Consider the following 15,876-nt stretch of genomic DNA (forward strand, 5'->3'; position numbering starts at 1 on the left):
GATTACTTATACTTACCCTACGGAAAGTTAATAATAAATATTTGAAAACTTCACTTCTCAAAATATGACAAAACGATGTTAATAAAGTTAACCAGTCTTAAAGAATAAAATGTAATATGAGTAGAATTTAATTCTCTTTCTATTTTCTGCTATTTTCATTACCACATTCAAAAAGTATTACTTCTTCCATTTTTCTAATTTTATTGAAACTTCACAATTTTGTGTACCTAAAACTGATATACTTCATTTTAGGAATAAATTAGTAAATGACATTTTTGTATCAAATATGTAAATGAATTAAATTTGCACAATTTGACACAATTGTGTGTACCTAAAACTGAGACTTCATTTCAGAGATTAATTAGTAAATGATACTTTTGTATCAAATAGGCAAATGAATAAAATTTGCAATATTTGAACAATTAAGGGGGGCGATACATGTAACAAGAAAAAAAAAATCGATTTTTTTTTTTTTCATAAATCGTTACAATAACATCTCAAAAATATGCCTGTAAATATTCAAACAAAATTATCATTATTTATACAATAAAAACTCATTTAAGTGCCACGCCTCAACCCTTATCTGTTCTATGTGTCAAAACTTTAAACGCGTTTTTCTCAAACGACATTTTTGAAACTTGCGGGCGGGATAACTCAAAAAGTTCTCAACCGATTCCAATGAAATTTTGCACACATCTACTTTACAGTAATAGCTTCTAGTTAAACCTCAAACATTCCAAAAAATGTTTCAAAAATTAACCCTTTACCAAAAAAAACCATTGAAAAAAAGGTGAAAAATCGAACTTTTTTTTTCTAAGGTGTGCCAATTTACGATTTTGTGACTTTTTAATTTTTTTTGGTTTAACTAGAAGATATATGTTTTATGAACACGTACAAACTAATTTTTTTAAATTCAGATCACCGTACGAAAAGTGAGAACGCCCGCAAATTGATGGCGTTTCCCGAGAGGGTCTTGGCAGATTTATTTTTACGGCAGCCATTTAAAAAGAAAAAAATAAAAAAAAATTTTTTTTGTGTATTTTAATATATAATAAATAACCCTAAAAAAGTTCAAAAAGATTCAATCATTCCTTCCCAGTTTAAAAAGTCTTCAAAAAATGGTAAAAATTAAGGCGATTACATGTATCGCCCCCCTTAAATGATTTGTCTTCTAACACATAACGCATAATAATCTGTCTTTAATATTTATTATCAATCAACAATAGTAATTCATTACTATTCTAATAAATCTTTCAATAGTTCTCCAAATAGTTCTGTATCATTTATAGTTCTTATAAATTGCTGAAATATCATATTTTGACGTAGTTTTTTTTCCTTCCTCTAATATTGTTCATCACACGTATTTAGCATCGAAAATCTGCAAAAAAAATGTTACACTATGTAGCATGAATGTAAAAACTTCAATAAGATAAATTAGCACTTACCTTGATAAAATACTTAACCTAAAATTAAACTTGTTTCTGTGAAAAAACTATGAAATAGCATACACATATTTAATTTTTTTGTATTTATCATTTCATATTACAAACTAAACACTTAACAGTTATCCAAATTTCACAATTATATATTTACACGTTAATTCAATAATTCATTTTTAATCCTTACTAATTCATTCAATTATTAATAAATTTTTTAATCATTAAATGAATTGAAATGACGTACGTAAATGTATAATGTATTACTCATATTTAATATGAATTTGTAATACAAAACTTTTATTGATTGATAAATCGAAACTAAATCAATTTTTATTTATATGTGATTCATTATCGACTACAACTAAAATTGAATGAGACTCAATTATATAAAGTATAATTAGTTTTAACTTCATATATATTAAAATATCGTAACTATAAGCTAATAAAAATAAAGATTCAGATATTTTATATAAAGAATATATAAAAATAATTAAAATTTGGACAACATTCATACATTTACATTTGCTTTTCGTCTAATGATTAAAAAATCTTCATTTGATACATTCAGTTAAATCATTTACACATTAAAATATTACATAAAATAAAAAAAGCAATATCATAGTTACATCTGTTATATATATATATATATATATATATATATATATATATAATTATGTTTAAAAATTAAATACTTACTATATCTTTCAGACCTAATTACTATATATGGGCATATACAAAATTATTTGTTTGTATACATTCATATACATACGAATTCATTTCATCAAAGTACCTCATGTGGAATCAGTTTCCTGAAAAGTTAAAATAATAATTAAGTTTGTTTTTTCTCTTGAGATAATTGTAATTAAACAAGATTAAAACAATAAGTAAATACATAAAACTATTTATTCTGTACATTTGGATATTGCATGTGTATCAACTGTTGAAAAAAGTTCAATAATTTAAAAAAAATTAACTGAACTAGTGTTGCATGGCATCGTGCCTTAAAGCTAATTGCTGGAATTTCCCATACCAATAATTAAAATATCTATAAAATATTTGATAATTTGATGTGCATATGTCTAATGATCATTTTTGTCTGTCAAATTGTATTTTTTATTGGATCTCCGAAACGATCTCGCACACACACATATAAACATCGATTTTTTTTAAGGTATGACAAAATGTTCAAAAACCTATGAAATGTAAAATTATGCAAAAAATTTCTGTTTCGATTCTTTTGCGATTACTATAACTTACCCTACGAGAAGTTAATAACAAATAGAATTTTTTGGAAAAAATATAAACGTTAATAAATACCTACTTTCATATTATAGTTTATATTATTTACCGTAGGATCACAATCAGCGCAATGCCATGAATAGCCACGTCGTTTTGGAGACTTTTTAACAGGTGGATCAAGACAAGTAAAATGATAACATTTCAGGCATTCATCACATCTGAAATAAACATAATAAATTAAAATGGTAACTAACACTAAATAATAAAAAAATATAAAAAATCTAATGGTTGAATTATCTTCATCTAGATTCTAGAAGAAAGAACCTCTGGATCTTCTATCAAAAAGGAATGGCTCTTGCACGACGTCGAAGATTAAATGGAGGCACTGAACGGACTTTATATATGTAGCAAACTTATTACTAGTAAATCTTAAAAAAAAAAACGGTATTCCTGTAAGGCTAAAAAAATTTGTTCTAGGATTCTTGGTGTGCTAAGTACGAAAACCATCGTCTTGCAGCTTTCAGCCCTGCACATCATAGTTTCCCAGGTGTTAGAAAATGTAAAAAAACGAAAATTAAACTTGTTCCTTTAAGCTTCAAATTTTCAAAAAGGCTTGTGAAATGCCACTCGTTTCTGTTCAGCCTAAATCCTCACAAAAGAAAGGGGATATCAGATACTAAACATCAAAAATATGAATACAATACAATCCTAAATTGTGGTCTAATTTCAAGTGTCACCTGACAGTATTCTGGCTGGTTCCAGGTTTAGAACAAACATCACACATCATATCATCTCCTGTTGGAGTACCAGTATCCTGCTGAGGTGTTGTTCTAATTGCCCTTTGTCCTGATGTTGCCGAACCCATAGTAGAAGATCTTCTGTTGGGTATTTTTCTAGCCACTACAGGAGGAGGAGTCAAGAAGGTACCTGGCGGCTGTGATTGATCATTTACCTTAAAAAAAAAAAAAAATAATGTATAAGGAGATATGCAAATTTCAATAAAATAAAATTAATTTAACTCTAATCATAACTGAAATAAGTTCAAAACAATACGCATTAGTTGCAAAGAGTCAACAAATTTGCCAATAGGTTGGTTAGATAAATCTGATTGTCCTATCATGCACTATTTTTATCTGAATTTCAAAAATAAATCCAAGAATTTTCTAAGAGATTATTTATTTCTTACAATTGTTTCCATGTTATTTTCACCAGCTTCGGGCCCTGTGATGCTTATTTGACTGACCGATAGCTGTTGAGGAGGAGCATCATTGCTGTCACTTGGCACATAGAACATTTGAGGATTTGATGTTGAAGCCACTTCACCAGCAGGCAGAGGAATTGATTTGATCTAAAAACAAGCAATTGGTAAAAAAAAATAATAATACTTATTTGTGTATCCTATGTATTGCTCAATAATTTCAATATGGTATAGATATTTTAAATATTTTATTTTATTGAACACTAAATAACAAAATGAACTGTTGAAATAAAACATCAGATGTTTGCATTATATGGTATTAAAATTATATGCTATAGAATCATTAGTGGATAATCGTGAATAGATCAAAAAAGTTAATTTATTAAATGTACATAGAGTAGAGGAGAGCACAAATATCCATAAGTAGAGAAGTCGACCATTATTATTTAAACTAGTTTGGAAGTGGCATTTAGCCTTAAGGCAAGTTGCATGGACTTCCCAAAATGTGTAAGAATTGACTTGATCAATCAAAATTGAAATTTAGATATTTAGATAAAATTTTCAACTGTTTATTTCAAAAATAAAGTTAATTAAATTTAATGAATTTAAATTAAATTTAAATATAAACATTGCAATTTCGAATAGATTTTTCTCAAACACATTTAAATTATCTCTGTAAATATATTTTATAATGTACAGACACGTGCTTGTATAATATAAACATTGCAATTTCGAATAGATTTTTCTCAAACACATTTAAATTATCTGTAAATATATTTATAATGTATCTTTTGAAACGATTTTGATTTTTTAAATCGATTCGGTAGTATGAGCTTAAATGTGAAAAAAACGATACTAATTATTGCAAACTTGTACGAATTTGCCCTAAAACTGCAGCTTATTATTTTAAAATTTAATTATTTGATAATGTTTGACTCATTCACATCACAAAAGCAACTTTTGACACAAATTTTGACTACAATATTTTCTCAAACTTTGATGAATTTTTAATATTAAACTATTTGTCGTAGGGCCTTAAAATTTTAGTATGTTTTATAAGACCGTGGTAAGAAAGATCTATTGCCAGAAAAAACTTCATAATCGGCAATTTTTTTCAACAGTTAAATTCAAAAACGGCTCGGTGGATTTTACCTAAAACTAATCAGTATCATTTACAACCAATATTTTTCAAAAAGTTTTTGATTTTTTAAAACCGATTCGGTAGTATGAGCTTACATGTGGACAAAAAGTTTAACACTCTTTCCAAATTACAAAGAAACGGCTTGGCAGATCGTGGCACAAAGCTGACAAACTATAGACCTCAATGAGATACATTAAATGAATTTTAAATTTTTGAAATCGGTTCAGGCGTTTTTAAGAAAACGTTGATATAAGTTCTAATTTTGACAAACACCAAAAAAACGATGGTAATTTTTGCAAACTTTGACGAATTTTTTTAAATTAAACGACTTTGCTGTATGTCCGTAATATTTTAGTATGATCTATAAGACTATACAGTCAACGAAAAATTCATAGAAATCGTCGAAAAAAATTTTTGACGCCTTATGAAAACGGCCGGGCCGATCTTAACTGAAAACTAATCAGGTCGATTTCCAACCGATATCTTTCTATTTTCAAAATCGATTCAGAATTGCGGACTAAACCGTAGACGAAATTTTTTCACTTTTCTGCTATTTACAAAGAAACAAATTGAAAAACGCTAATCCTCATCGAGATGCATCGAATGGTTTTTAAAATTTTGAAATCGGTCGCGGCCATTTTTGAGAAAACGTCGATTTACGGCAACAAATCTGTTCACACACACACACATACTTTTTCCAAATTTGGTTTCATTCGATTCAGAATGGCATGAAACGTCGAGAAAACATAACATTAGCAAATCAGATTTTTTGATGAAAACAAACTTCTCCTTTGGGAAATTAAAAATAAGCAAACAATGGTATTTGGTAAATAAAAGGCTCTAACAATTTCTTTAAATTAGTCGCTGTAACGAGATAATAGATCACATTGTCAATTTTTTTGCGAAAATATCTTACCTTGATGGTGATTCTGGGTTTATTAGCAGATCCTGAACTATCGTTAGGATTCTCCATGTCATCCTGTGACTTCTTCTTTCGTTTGCGCTTGTGTTCCTTTGATGGTGATCTCATAAAATCGGGTGAATACCTATTGCGATGCTTTTCTTTACGTCTTTTCCTATTCTGCTTATGGACATCTGTAGATGGACTGATGCTTAAAGGATCTGTTAACATTGATGTGTCTAGTGGATCACCATTGCCTGAAACAAAATACAAATATTTGACAATGATATTTACAGAGATTTTTATAAAAACTAAAATAATTGTATAAACGGTTATAGGTACAATTTGCTAAGACAGGTTGCTATTGGCTATTCATCTATTTTCATGTAGCATTAATTATAAAAGATTTCTCGGAAAGTCACTTCGTATTTTACCTATATTTTTTGAACCTAAAATCACACTTGAGCCCTATAATTATTATATGATTTTAAAACTTATATTTTAAGGCCTGTGTGTAAAAATTCTATTCAATTACATGCAGTAGATTTTGAATACCATGCCACTTTGAATACAGAAAGAATTAAGCAGCTTTTTTGACATATTTTACTCTTTTGCTTTTTAGAATAAGTAAAAATACTGTTTAAATAAAAATGAAATTGAGCAATGTGTATGGAAATGAAGTATTGATAGTACAACAGTGCCAAAACTAGTTTGGTATATTTCATTTCTAGTATTTTGATGTCCAAGATACACCACGTCCAAGAAGTACGGTTGAAGCTGATAAAGACACGAGAAAGGTATTAGTTGATGCAAACCGACGAATAATAATACATGAGATCCCATTGAGTTTAAATATATCAAATTTAACTGTTCAAGACCACTTAAAAGGTCTGGGATTTTCCTCGAAGCTCAATGTATGGTTCTCATAGAAAGAAAACTGTGTCGTCGCACTAGCGCCCGCTATTCGCCTCTGAAAAGTTATAAAAATGTTCAGGTTTTAAAGCGGTTTGTCACTAAGAATGTCAAATTGGATGTAAAGAACCCATGAAACAAAAAAGAAAAACCTGCTCAAAATAGTTGCAAAGCTAAAATTCGCCAAAAAGGATGATGCAGTATGTTTAGTGAGATTTTAAAGATGTTGTTCGTTTTTCAGCTTTTTAAAGATAACATAACGGATAATGTGGATGCCTTATGTCATCAGCTGGATCAACTAAATAATGTACTTCAATAGAAAAGGTCAGAATTAACCCTCAAGCAAGGTATAGTATCAAGGTATTAAGGTATCACGGTATCAAGACGACACAAAACCTCAGATAAGTTTGATGCATCGCCAAAAGCTTTTACAGTTTGATTGATGCATAATGCCACATTATCATATTCTCCAGACCTGCCATCATCGGACCATTATTTGTTCCGATTGTGGGAATAGTAATGTATATTAAACTATAAACTCCCATCATATAAAAATATATAAAATTTATTCATTATAAAATATTACTGATATGAAAATATATGACAAGTCCCATTGTTTTTCTCTCTAAACACTAGCCTGCTTCATTTCCCCACACACTCCCTGCCCAGTGTTGACCTCACAGTTTAAAAAGAAAATACAGGGAAACACGTTATAAAAATATGGTGGGAAAGTAGATTATAGCAGTATAGTGGTACTAGTCAATTAGTAATTCCATGTTTCGTCGGCAGATCCACCGTATGATAGGTAATTCGACCTTTCATCATCTTCAAACTCTGCCTATGGTTCTGAATATAAGTCATGTAGTGAACTTCCTGAACCTCGATGTCGGTGAACTTCTAAGATTCAGCCTCGATCTAATTGGTATTAGTTATATCAGAATTACTTAATGTTTGGAATGCATAATTTATGGGTTTCCATTTCCGCATTCGTTGCATTCGTATCTGATGGGTTCCGATCGGAGAAAGAAGTAGGCTCTTTATCCAAATCAGGATCATTGGTTTCTTTAACATAAGAGTCCAGAATTATGGAATCCAATAAATAATTTATGTCAAATTTTGTTTTGACTCGTCGCTGTCACCGATAATGGGAGGTAGCATCAAAAGACGATTTGTTGAGTTAACGGACAAGGAGAGGTTGAATTGCATTCCAATGAAAAGTCTAGGCTTCAAATTATTTTTTTGTCAGCAATAAACACTGAGGTCTGGGTATACAAAATGGGTAACCACGAAAGTCCGGTTCAGGTAGTAAGTGCGTTAACTATGATGAACCGAGGACTGGACGTACCTTATAAGTCGTCTCTGAAGACCAGTGATTATGGTGCTGCATAAAAATCTATATTTCTCAAAATCCTCGAAAAATAAAACTCCCTCTTTGTCTTCATTTCAATCGTCGTAGGTCACCAATGTGGGAATAGTAGTGTATATTAAAGTATAAACTCCCATCGTATAAAAATATATAAAATTTATTCATTATAAAATATTACTGATATAAAAATATATGACAAGTCCCATTGTTTTTCTCTCTAAACACTAGCGTGCTTGATTTCCCCACACGATCACTAAAAAAATTGTTCAGCGGTAAAACCTTTACCTCAAATCAGGAGGTCAAAAAGCACTTCGATGAGTTTTTTGCCAATTACGACCAAAAAATTATGCCAATACATAATTTATTAAAGTATTTGTCTATTGTACGAAAATTACGTGCCAAAATGTCTACAAAAAAACGAACTTACTTTCTGAGCAACCCAATAATTTCATAGTATTGTTATTACTATGTACTCACTATACATAGTGAACATCTATGACTAAGTATTTTCAAATATAATTTTGGATATATGTGCAATTTGATTATATTGTAAATATATTTTAAGTTCATGTACCTTCAATACTAGGTCTGAATGTCGAGCCCTCTGACAAAAATGAACTGTCTCCAAACTGATTTGTGATGTTTTCCTCCGTAGTATTAGAAAGAGATTGCTGCTGCTGAAGAAAATAAGTTTCCTGTACCAAATGATTGCGTTTCTCTTTTCTTGATTTTTTATTACTTTTGCTTTTTGCCGCCTTTTTGACAAATTCCACATTTTGATCTGATTCTAGAAAAAAAATCAAGATCATTTATAAAAATATTGGTAACTTTTAAGAAAAATAAATAAAATACAAAATTAGTGTATGCTTTCTTAAAAAATATTGTTAACATTTATACTTTTTAAAATACTAATTTGGTGTTAAGCTTTAAAGTTATACACCATACTCAAACAAAATACTATAATAAACAACATTAGTCAAACAAAGTGAAATATCAGTTCAACAAAACAAAGAAAAAGATTCTACTTGTAAAAATAAAATATAAATATTCATTGCAATGATAAAACTTTACTGTTTTTACTTTTTATTAATTAACTATTATTATTTACAAAACTATCTGCAATCATTTTATTATTGCACTAACCTCTATCCCGAGATACAAAATAGTAATATTATAAAACCAAATTATAAAACCAAAAAAAGTAATTTTTTTCTATGGTGACAAGATGGAATAGATTCATTCAAAATATCTATAATTTTTGAATTATATACAAGGATATAATAACCTTTATAAAAAAGCTGTTACTATACAATCTCAAATCGGCTAATACTTTTTATAGCAAAATAAAAGTTCATGCACCTGAAAATGGTATTTTTGGTGAAAAAGATAAGTTTCATTCATTTATTCTTTACCTTGTGATATGTTCATAATTTCAGCAGTGTAATTAGCATCTCCTGCCACAGCCAATTTGTCAACAGATTTAATAGTGAATTTCAAAGAACCACTGCCTGCTGCAGTACCAGATTCAGTCGTCAAAACATTATTGATTTCAGGCGAAATCGTGTGAGTATTATTCACAGAAGACTGTTTGTCTTCAGTGTGCAGGCTATTATCGATTTGGTCCAGAGTAGTGGCTGGTATTATCGTGCCATCTTTGCTGTACCTAATAAAATAAACATGATCAGTATGAAGAAGTAATAAATAGAAAATAGTTCTTGAACAGGATGCCAATATAATGCACGCATATTTAACTAGTTAGCAATTATCATGCAGTTGTATATTTTGCCTGGTACAAATAAACATCTCAAGTCGATTTTTACCAGATATAGACCAGTATAGTAATAATTTATATCAGTTTCCTGGATTCGTGTTGTTTTTATGATAAACCAGAATGCAACCCTTAAATGAACCAAATATATGTACTGCATCAAAATTCCATCACCATATTAATAGATGCAGTTATCTTATTATTTATCCAAAGATACAGTTATCTTATTATTTTAATGAATGCAGCTATTTTATTATTTTTTATGTGCAGTACATATTTACTATATAGCTGCATTCATTAAAATAATAAGGTAACTGTATCTTTGGATAAATAATAAGATAGCTGCATCCATTAAAATAATAAGATAACTGCATCCTTAGATAAATAATAAGATAACTGCATCCTTAGATAAATAATAAGATAACTGCATCCTTAGATAAATAATAAGATAACTGCATATAGTACAACTGTTATATAATACATATGTACATAACACTTTGTTGTTGTTGTTGTTATGTACAAATTGTTTTACAAAAATCTGATATCTAATAATGTGCCACAACCACCTATATCGCTATTTTATACTACCTCAACCACATTTTCTATTACCTATATATAATTCTGCAGACTGCAGTCTATCTAAATTTCTAAAATATGGTTAATATGGTTAAAAAATATTATATACAGTAGAATCTATCTAATTCAAGACTTCGATAGTCCGACACTTCCGATAATCCGACATCAGCGATCGAAGCTTCTGGACAATTTTGTGTAAATTAGAAGGAAATTTTTACTTTTAAAACTCTGGATTTTAATAGTGTCGTATTAGCAAGATTCTACTGTATGATATATGCTTGGTAAAATAAGTTAATTGCTATAATCTGCTGAAGGTTAGTAAAGTATTGCAAAAATAAATGCAGCGGTGTTTCCCAAACTTATTCAAGCCATGTCTCACATTTGCAAATATATATATATATATATATATATATATATATATAAATAAATAAATAAAAAAATGAAACATATAAATTCTAAACTTAAAAGTTGCTTTTTTAAAATATAAATAATAAGTTTTATCCAACATTTTTTAATAAATTTAGTTTTTTTGTAATAAATTTATCAAATATATCTAGTTCCATAACCAAAAAATCGACAGGTAAGTCCATTATTGAATTAACTCTTTCCATTATCTATCAATTTACCCTATTGTGAAACATGAGCCTCAAGTTGGAAAACACTGATTTGGAGTGTTAGTCTAGCTACAAGCTATATTACGATACAGAAGCAAAAGTAATATGTATGAAAAAATCGATCATACAATCAATAACAATTAACTTGAACGAGAAACAAATGAAGTACCAGAATCTGAAAACAAATGAAGTACCAGAACATAATATAAACAAAATATTTTAAAAAGTGTTAATAAATGCTAAAGAAGTGTCGTACTACTAAATTTTAAAAAGCAATTATGTGCATTTCATATATACTTATTTACTTTAAAGCAGTGGTCGGGAAACCGGCGTTAAATTACCCCAAATGTAATAAAAATGGGAGTAAAAATTATGTAATTTCAATTGATATTGACTATATTTGCTACACAGTAATGAGGAGGTAATATCAAAGTGGACTAAAATATTTAGGGATAATGATTAAAAAAGTTTCCCGACCGCTGTTTTAAGGCATTATTTCAAGATTGTATCTTTCAAAATATATTTGATAAATAATGACGAAGTAGTATCAATCTGAAGCTGCCTAATAACAAAAAAACAAAAAAACGTTAACGTTGATCATTTAAATTCAAAATTAAAAATATATACGCGTAATGGATACAACAGTCAGGTATGTGATGATAAGGAGATAGAGTTGATACACAAAACACCCGCTTAAAATATTATAGGCCTATGAGAAGTGGTTTAATTATGAAAAGCTGCGCGCTGTAGAGGCACAGTTTTTTCTATCAATTTTAACAGATATATTAACTGTCAACACCTGATGCAAATCAAACTAATATACTCTGAAATTTACTTTAAATCTATCACTTTTTAATTGCGAATTATATGCAATAACTGTATAATATTTAACTAGGCAAATATAAGAATAGTATAAAAATCAAAATCAAAATCAAAAACCGCTTATAGAAATATCGTGATATGATTTTGGTTTGGATTTTGGATTTTATACTAATAATTGATAAAAATTGGATGAAAAAAAGAGAGGAGTTATTGTACTAGAAAAACAGGAGACCTGCTTCAGTCTCATTCCTACCATTTGATAGCAACTGAATCGTTATAGACTGCAAAATGAGTTAGCAATGAAAGAAAATTACATAGCAATGCAAATCTAAAATATTTAAATTTCAATTATTTTTAATTTTTTTTTCAAATTCCTACAATTACTGAGTAAATAAAAATTTGCCACAAGTGAGATTATTTGAAAAGCGTACAATTCTTATTAACTGAAATGATGAATGATGGGTGTTATGGAAAACGTCATATACATCTAGTTCAATTAAAGTAATTAAAAATATTACTTGCACCTGTTTTAAATGATGGCTCTAAAATAAAAATGTATAAAAAATAATTTTTAGACAAAATTATACACCATTTTGGTATAATAGTGAACTTTTCCTTCGCCTGCAGTCTTCAACTCAATAACTGTTTGTGCTTTGAAAATTAAAATAAAAAACATGTCAGTTATTTATAATTATCCTGCACATAAGGCAAAATATAATGGGGCGAATGATAAAATCTCTGGCAACACTAAATATGATAAAAAAAATAAACCGTCCTGATATTTGAATCAAACAGTTTTTATATTAAAAAATTTAAACTTTGTCATAGTAAAAAAAAAATCAGTAGAAATAAACTAACAAACGTTCACGAAAAACGCAAAAAGAGGGTATTTCTTGGAAGTCCTTAACCATAGGACTATCTTTGGAAACACTATATTTTGTCACATAGCGCAAAAATTATTTTCCTAACTTTAATTAATTTTGTAATCAAACCACATTTCATAGGCCTGCAATATTTTAACTGTATTCGTTTTGAATACAGAGTTTAATCTATCAAAATGCGAGGTCGAAATCCCAGAAGAGTAAATCTGATGTCTTCTTTAAGGGGGAAGTCTGCTTTAGAGGCTTTAAAACAATCGATTTTTTTTGCTAAAATGTCTTCCAAAACTAGCCAAGAATATATCCCTAAAATTTCAGAAAAAAATTTAAATTGTTTTAGGAGTTACAGAAGAAATAGTGAGCAAGCGTCAAAGCATGTATATGAGCCGAACAAAAACTTCGATTAGCGATATCTCGGTTTTGAATTTTTTCGATTCTTCCTAATTGGCGGGAAAGATAGGAAAATAAACTAAACGTCCTATCGAAACGAGACAAATTTCATTGAATTCAGGATTAAATTCTATTCTAGTTGAACCTAAAAAAAAACTTGAAAAAAGTTATAATTACACTGTTTAAACGATCTAAAGGGAAATTTTGTATAAAAAAAACATGATTTTTTTTTCAAGTTGCGAAAAATGGGTGAATTTCTCATTTTTTTCTGGATTTTTTAGGTTCAACTAGAATCTATACTATTGAAAATATATATTTGTTTTGAATTTTTTGTTTCGGATGAAAATTGTGACCTGCACGCTCGTGGCGCATCGGCAAAATGCTTGTACCCGGCTTATTATGTCATATATTTTAATGAAAAAAATTGTGAAGATTGTTGACATATGTAATAATAAAACCTGGAAAAAACCTCGTTTCAATTAAATACTTATTTCCTTCCCTAAAAATTCCTCAAAAAAGCGATTTTTTGAAGCATTTAAAGCAGGCTCCTCCCAAGAAGATAATAACCGACAAAAAAATACAGAATTAACTATAATTATTAATGAGAAAATCATACTTCTAAACTGGAGTCACTTTTAGTTGGTCGGAAAACAATAAGGAGGAAAAAATCACTTATTAGGAAAAAAAATCATTTAATTCAACACTTCTACTATCCAACAATCAGAGCAAGATTCTAGTTTAGAAGATTTAGCCCATTTAATAAATCAACATATTTTCATAAAGCATACCATGCATTATATTAAATATTTAATAGCAAACATAAATATATGTTAAATTAATATAATCTACATTACTAACTAAATAAATATATATACATTAAGCAACAAATAAAGCTGACTATCACAGACAAATAAATATATCACTTCTTTGGTTAGAATAAAATACTTCTCTCTATTTACACAAAAACTACTGAAAACTTCATTAGCGACTTATGCTGATCATGCTGAGTTCCCATTTCCCTTCAGGCAATTTCATAAGCATAAATATCGCCCCACTTGAAATACCTCGTCCTGGATTTTCTGGGCGCTTTCGGCTGCGTGATATCAGGTTCCGAATCAGAAGATTTATCACATTCTGAACATTGCCAACCGTACAATTTAGACTTTTTAGGCAGTCTAGTCAACGGAGGATTCAAGCAACCGAGATGATAGTAGAGATGACATACATCGCATTTTGCAAGCAAATGTTGATCATGCCGTTTTTTGCAGATACCACATTCGTTGTTGAGCGGTATAGCCTCTGAAAAAAATTGGGTTAATTTGAATACAATGTACTAATATTTAGTTAAATATATGCAAAGTATTCATTTCTAATACCAAATGCCCTGTGGTATAAATAGAAAACCATTGAAATTGGTTTGTTCCAAATGGTCTTTATAAATTTTGACTTGAATTTTGATAACTATTAAAAATACATAACACGTATCTCAATAAGCGACCCACAGGAATAAAGGCAGTGGTCAATCGGAAGGTTATGGGCTCATTCTAACCAGTGTTATGGCAAAGCCATGTTACGCTCCAACTTCCATACATTATGCTACTGAATCATACTGAATACTGTCAAAAGATCATGTATTTACTGTTCATTCAGACGTTTTACACATAAACTGCAACGTCACTCGTACGTTATGAACCTGAGTCAGAAAGACCCTATTATCTAAGATCGTTTTTTTACATTTGTGCGGTTTCTAGGTTAGGTTTTCTATCTGACAACCTGAGAAATATGCCTGACTGCACAGCAACCACATAGATTTTGTCAATAACTAGAACGAATTTGTATGGAAAATTCTTCATAACATAGCCTTGGCTATATTTAAAACTCGCTATATAGATTTCTCACAACTGAAAGAAAGTGACGCATTAGCAACTAGGATTTGCTAAAGAAACTTCTTAATGAAATGAACCAGTTTTAAACGACTAAAAAATGAGATGTTCATATTGATATTGTATCAAGCAACAAAATCGTGGAGCAGGCCAAGTGACATAAACCAGCTCAAAAAATGTCAAAAGCTGACAGTCATCATAAGAAGAATTTGTTATCAGTTTGGAGTGTGGAGACGTTACAAAGGAATTGCCTACTTTGGACTCTTAACAACCATCTGAACAATCAATTTAAACAACGCAGTTGTAAAAGGCGGCCTGAATTGACAAATTGGAATGCCATGTATTTCATCATTGAAATCACAGATCTTGGCCACTTGGCAAAATTATTGGAACTTGGTTGGGATGTTTTGCCACATCCAACATATAGTCCTGACATCGCACCACCTGTTTACTTTTGTTTCGATCTTTACAAACTACTTGAAAGGTAAAAATTTTCATAAAAACAAAGTTAATTTGTACCTGATTCAGTTTTTGCTAATACAAATCTGAAGTTTTACGAACCTGAGATTATGATACTACCTTAAGGATTTCAAAAGGTAATGGATGAAAGTCCATGAAAAAATAGACTTTGATTTAAAAAAACACATTTACTTAGTGGTCACCTTATATTACAAGACTCAATAAGTCCGTAGGATAACACATAGACGATGTAGCTATGTAATCATTCATATGATTCGTAGCAAGCACTA

At 29.5% G+C, this 15,876-nt stretch overlaps 1 protein-coding gene across 1 annotated transcript in view; it reads right to left on the bottom strand.

The window, feature by feature from the left end:
- Nucleotides 1–2,134: 2,134 nt before the first annotated feature.
- Nucleotides 2,135–15,876, bottom strand: part of LOC113389331 — a 50,154-nt gene continuing 36,412 nt past the window's right edge. Inside the window, exons 5-12 of the mRNA XM_026626374.1 lie at nucleotides 14,309–14,541; nucleotides 9,609–9,859; nucleotides 8,771–8,983; nucleotides 5,934–6,175; nucleotides 3,865–4,026; nucleotides 3,416–3,630; nucleotides 2,788–2,896; nucleotides 2,135–2,248 (exon numbers count right to left, since the gene is read on the bottom strand). Of these exons, the coding sequence (XP_026482159.1) occupies nucleotides 2,231–2,248; nucleotides 2,788–2,896; nucleotides 3,416–3,630; nucleotides 3,865–4,026; nucleotides 5,934–6,175; nucleotides 8,771–8,983; nucleotides 9,609–9,859; nucleotides 14,309–14,541 (1,443 nt within the window). The 3' untranslated portion in view covers nucleotides 2,135–2,230. The remainder of the gene's footprint in view (nucleotides 2,249–2,787; nucleotides 2,897–3,415; nucleotides 3,631–3,864; nucleotides 4,027–5,933; nucleotides 6,176–8,770; nucleotides 8,984–9,608; nucleotides 9,860–14,308; nucleotides 14,542–15,876) is intronic.

Source organism: Ctenocephalides felis, unplaced genomic scaffold (genome assembly GCF_003426905.1).
Source record: "Ctenocephalides felis isolate EL2017-DRISC unplaced genomic scaffold, ASM342690v1 CF-g0.4_SCAFFOLD_03573, whole genome shotgun sequence".
Lineage (NCBI taxonomy): Eukaryota > Metazoa > Arthropoda > Insecta > Siphonaptera > Pulicidae > Ctenocephalides > Ctenocephalides felis.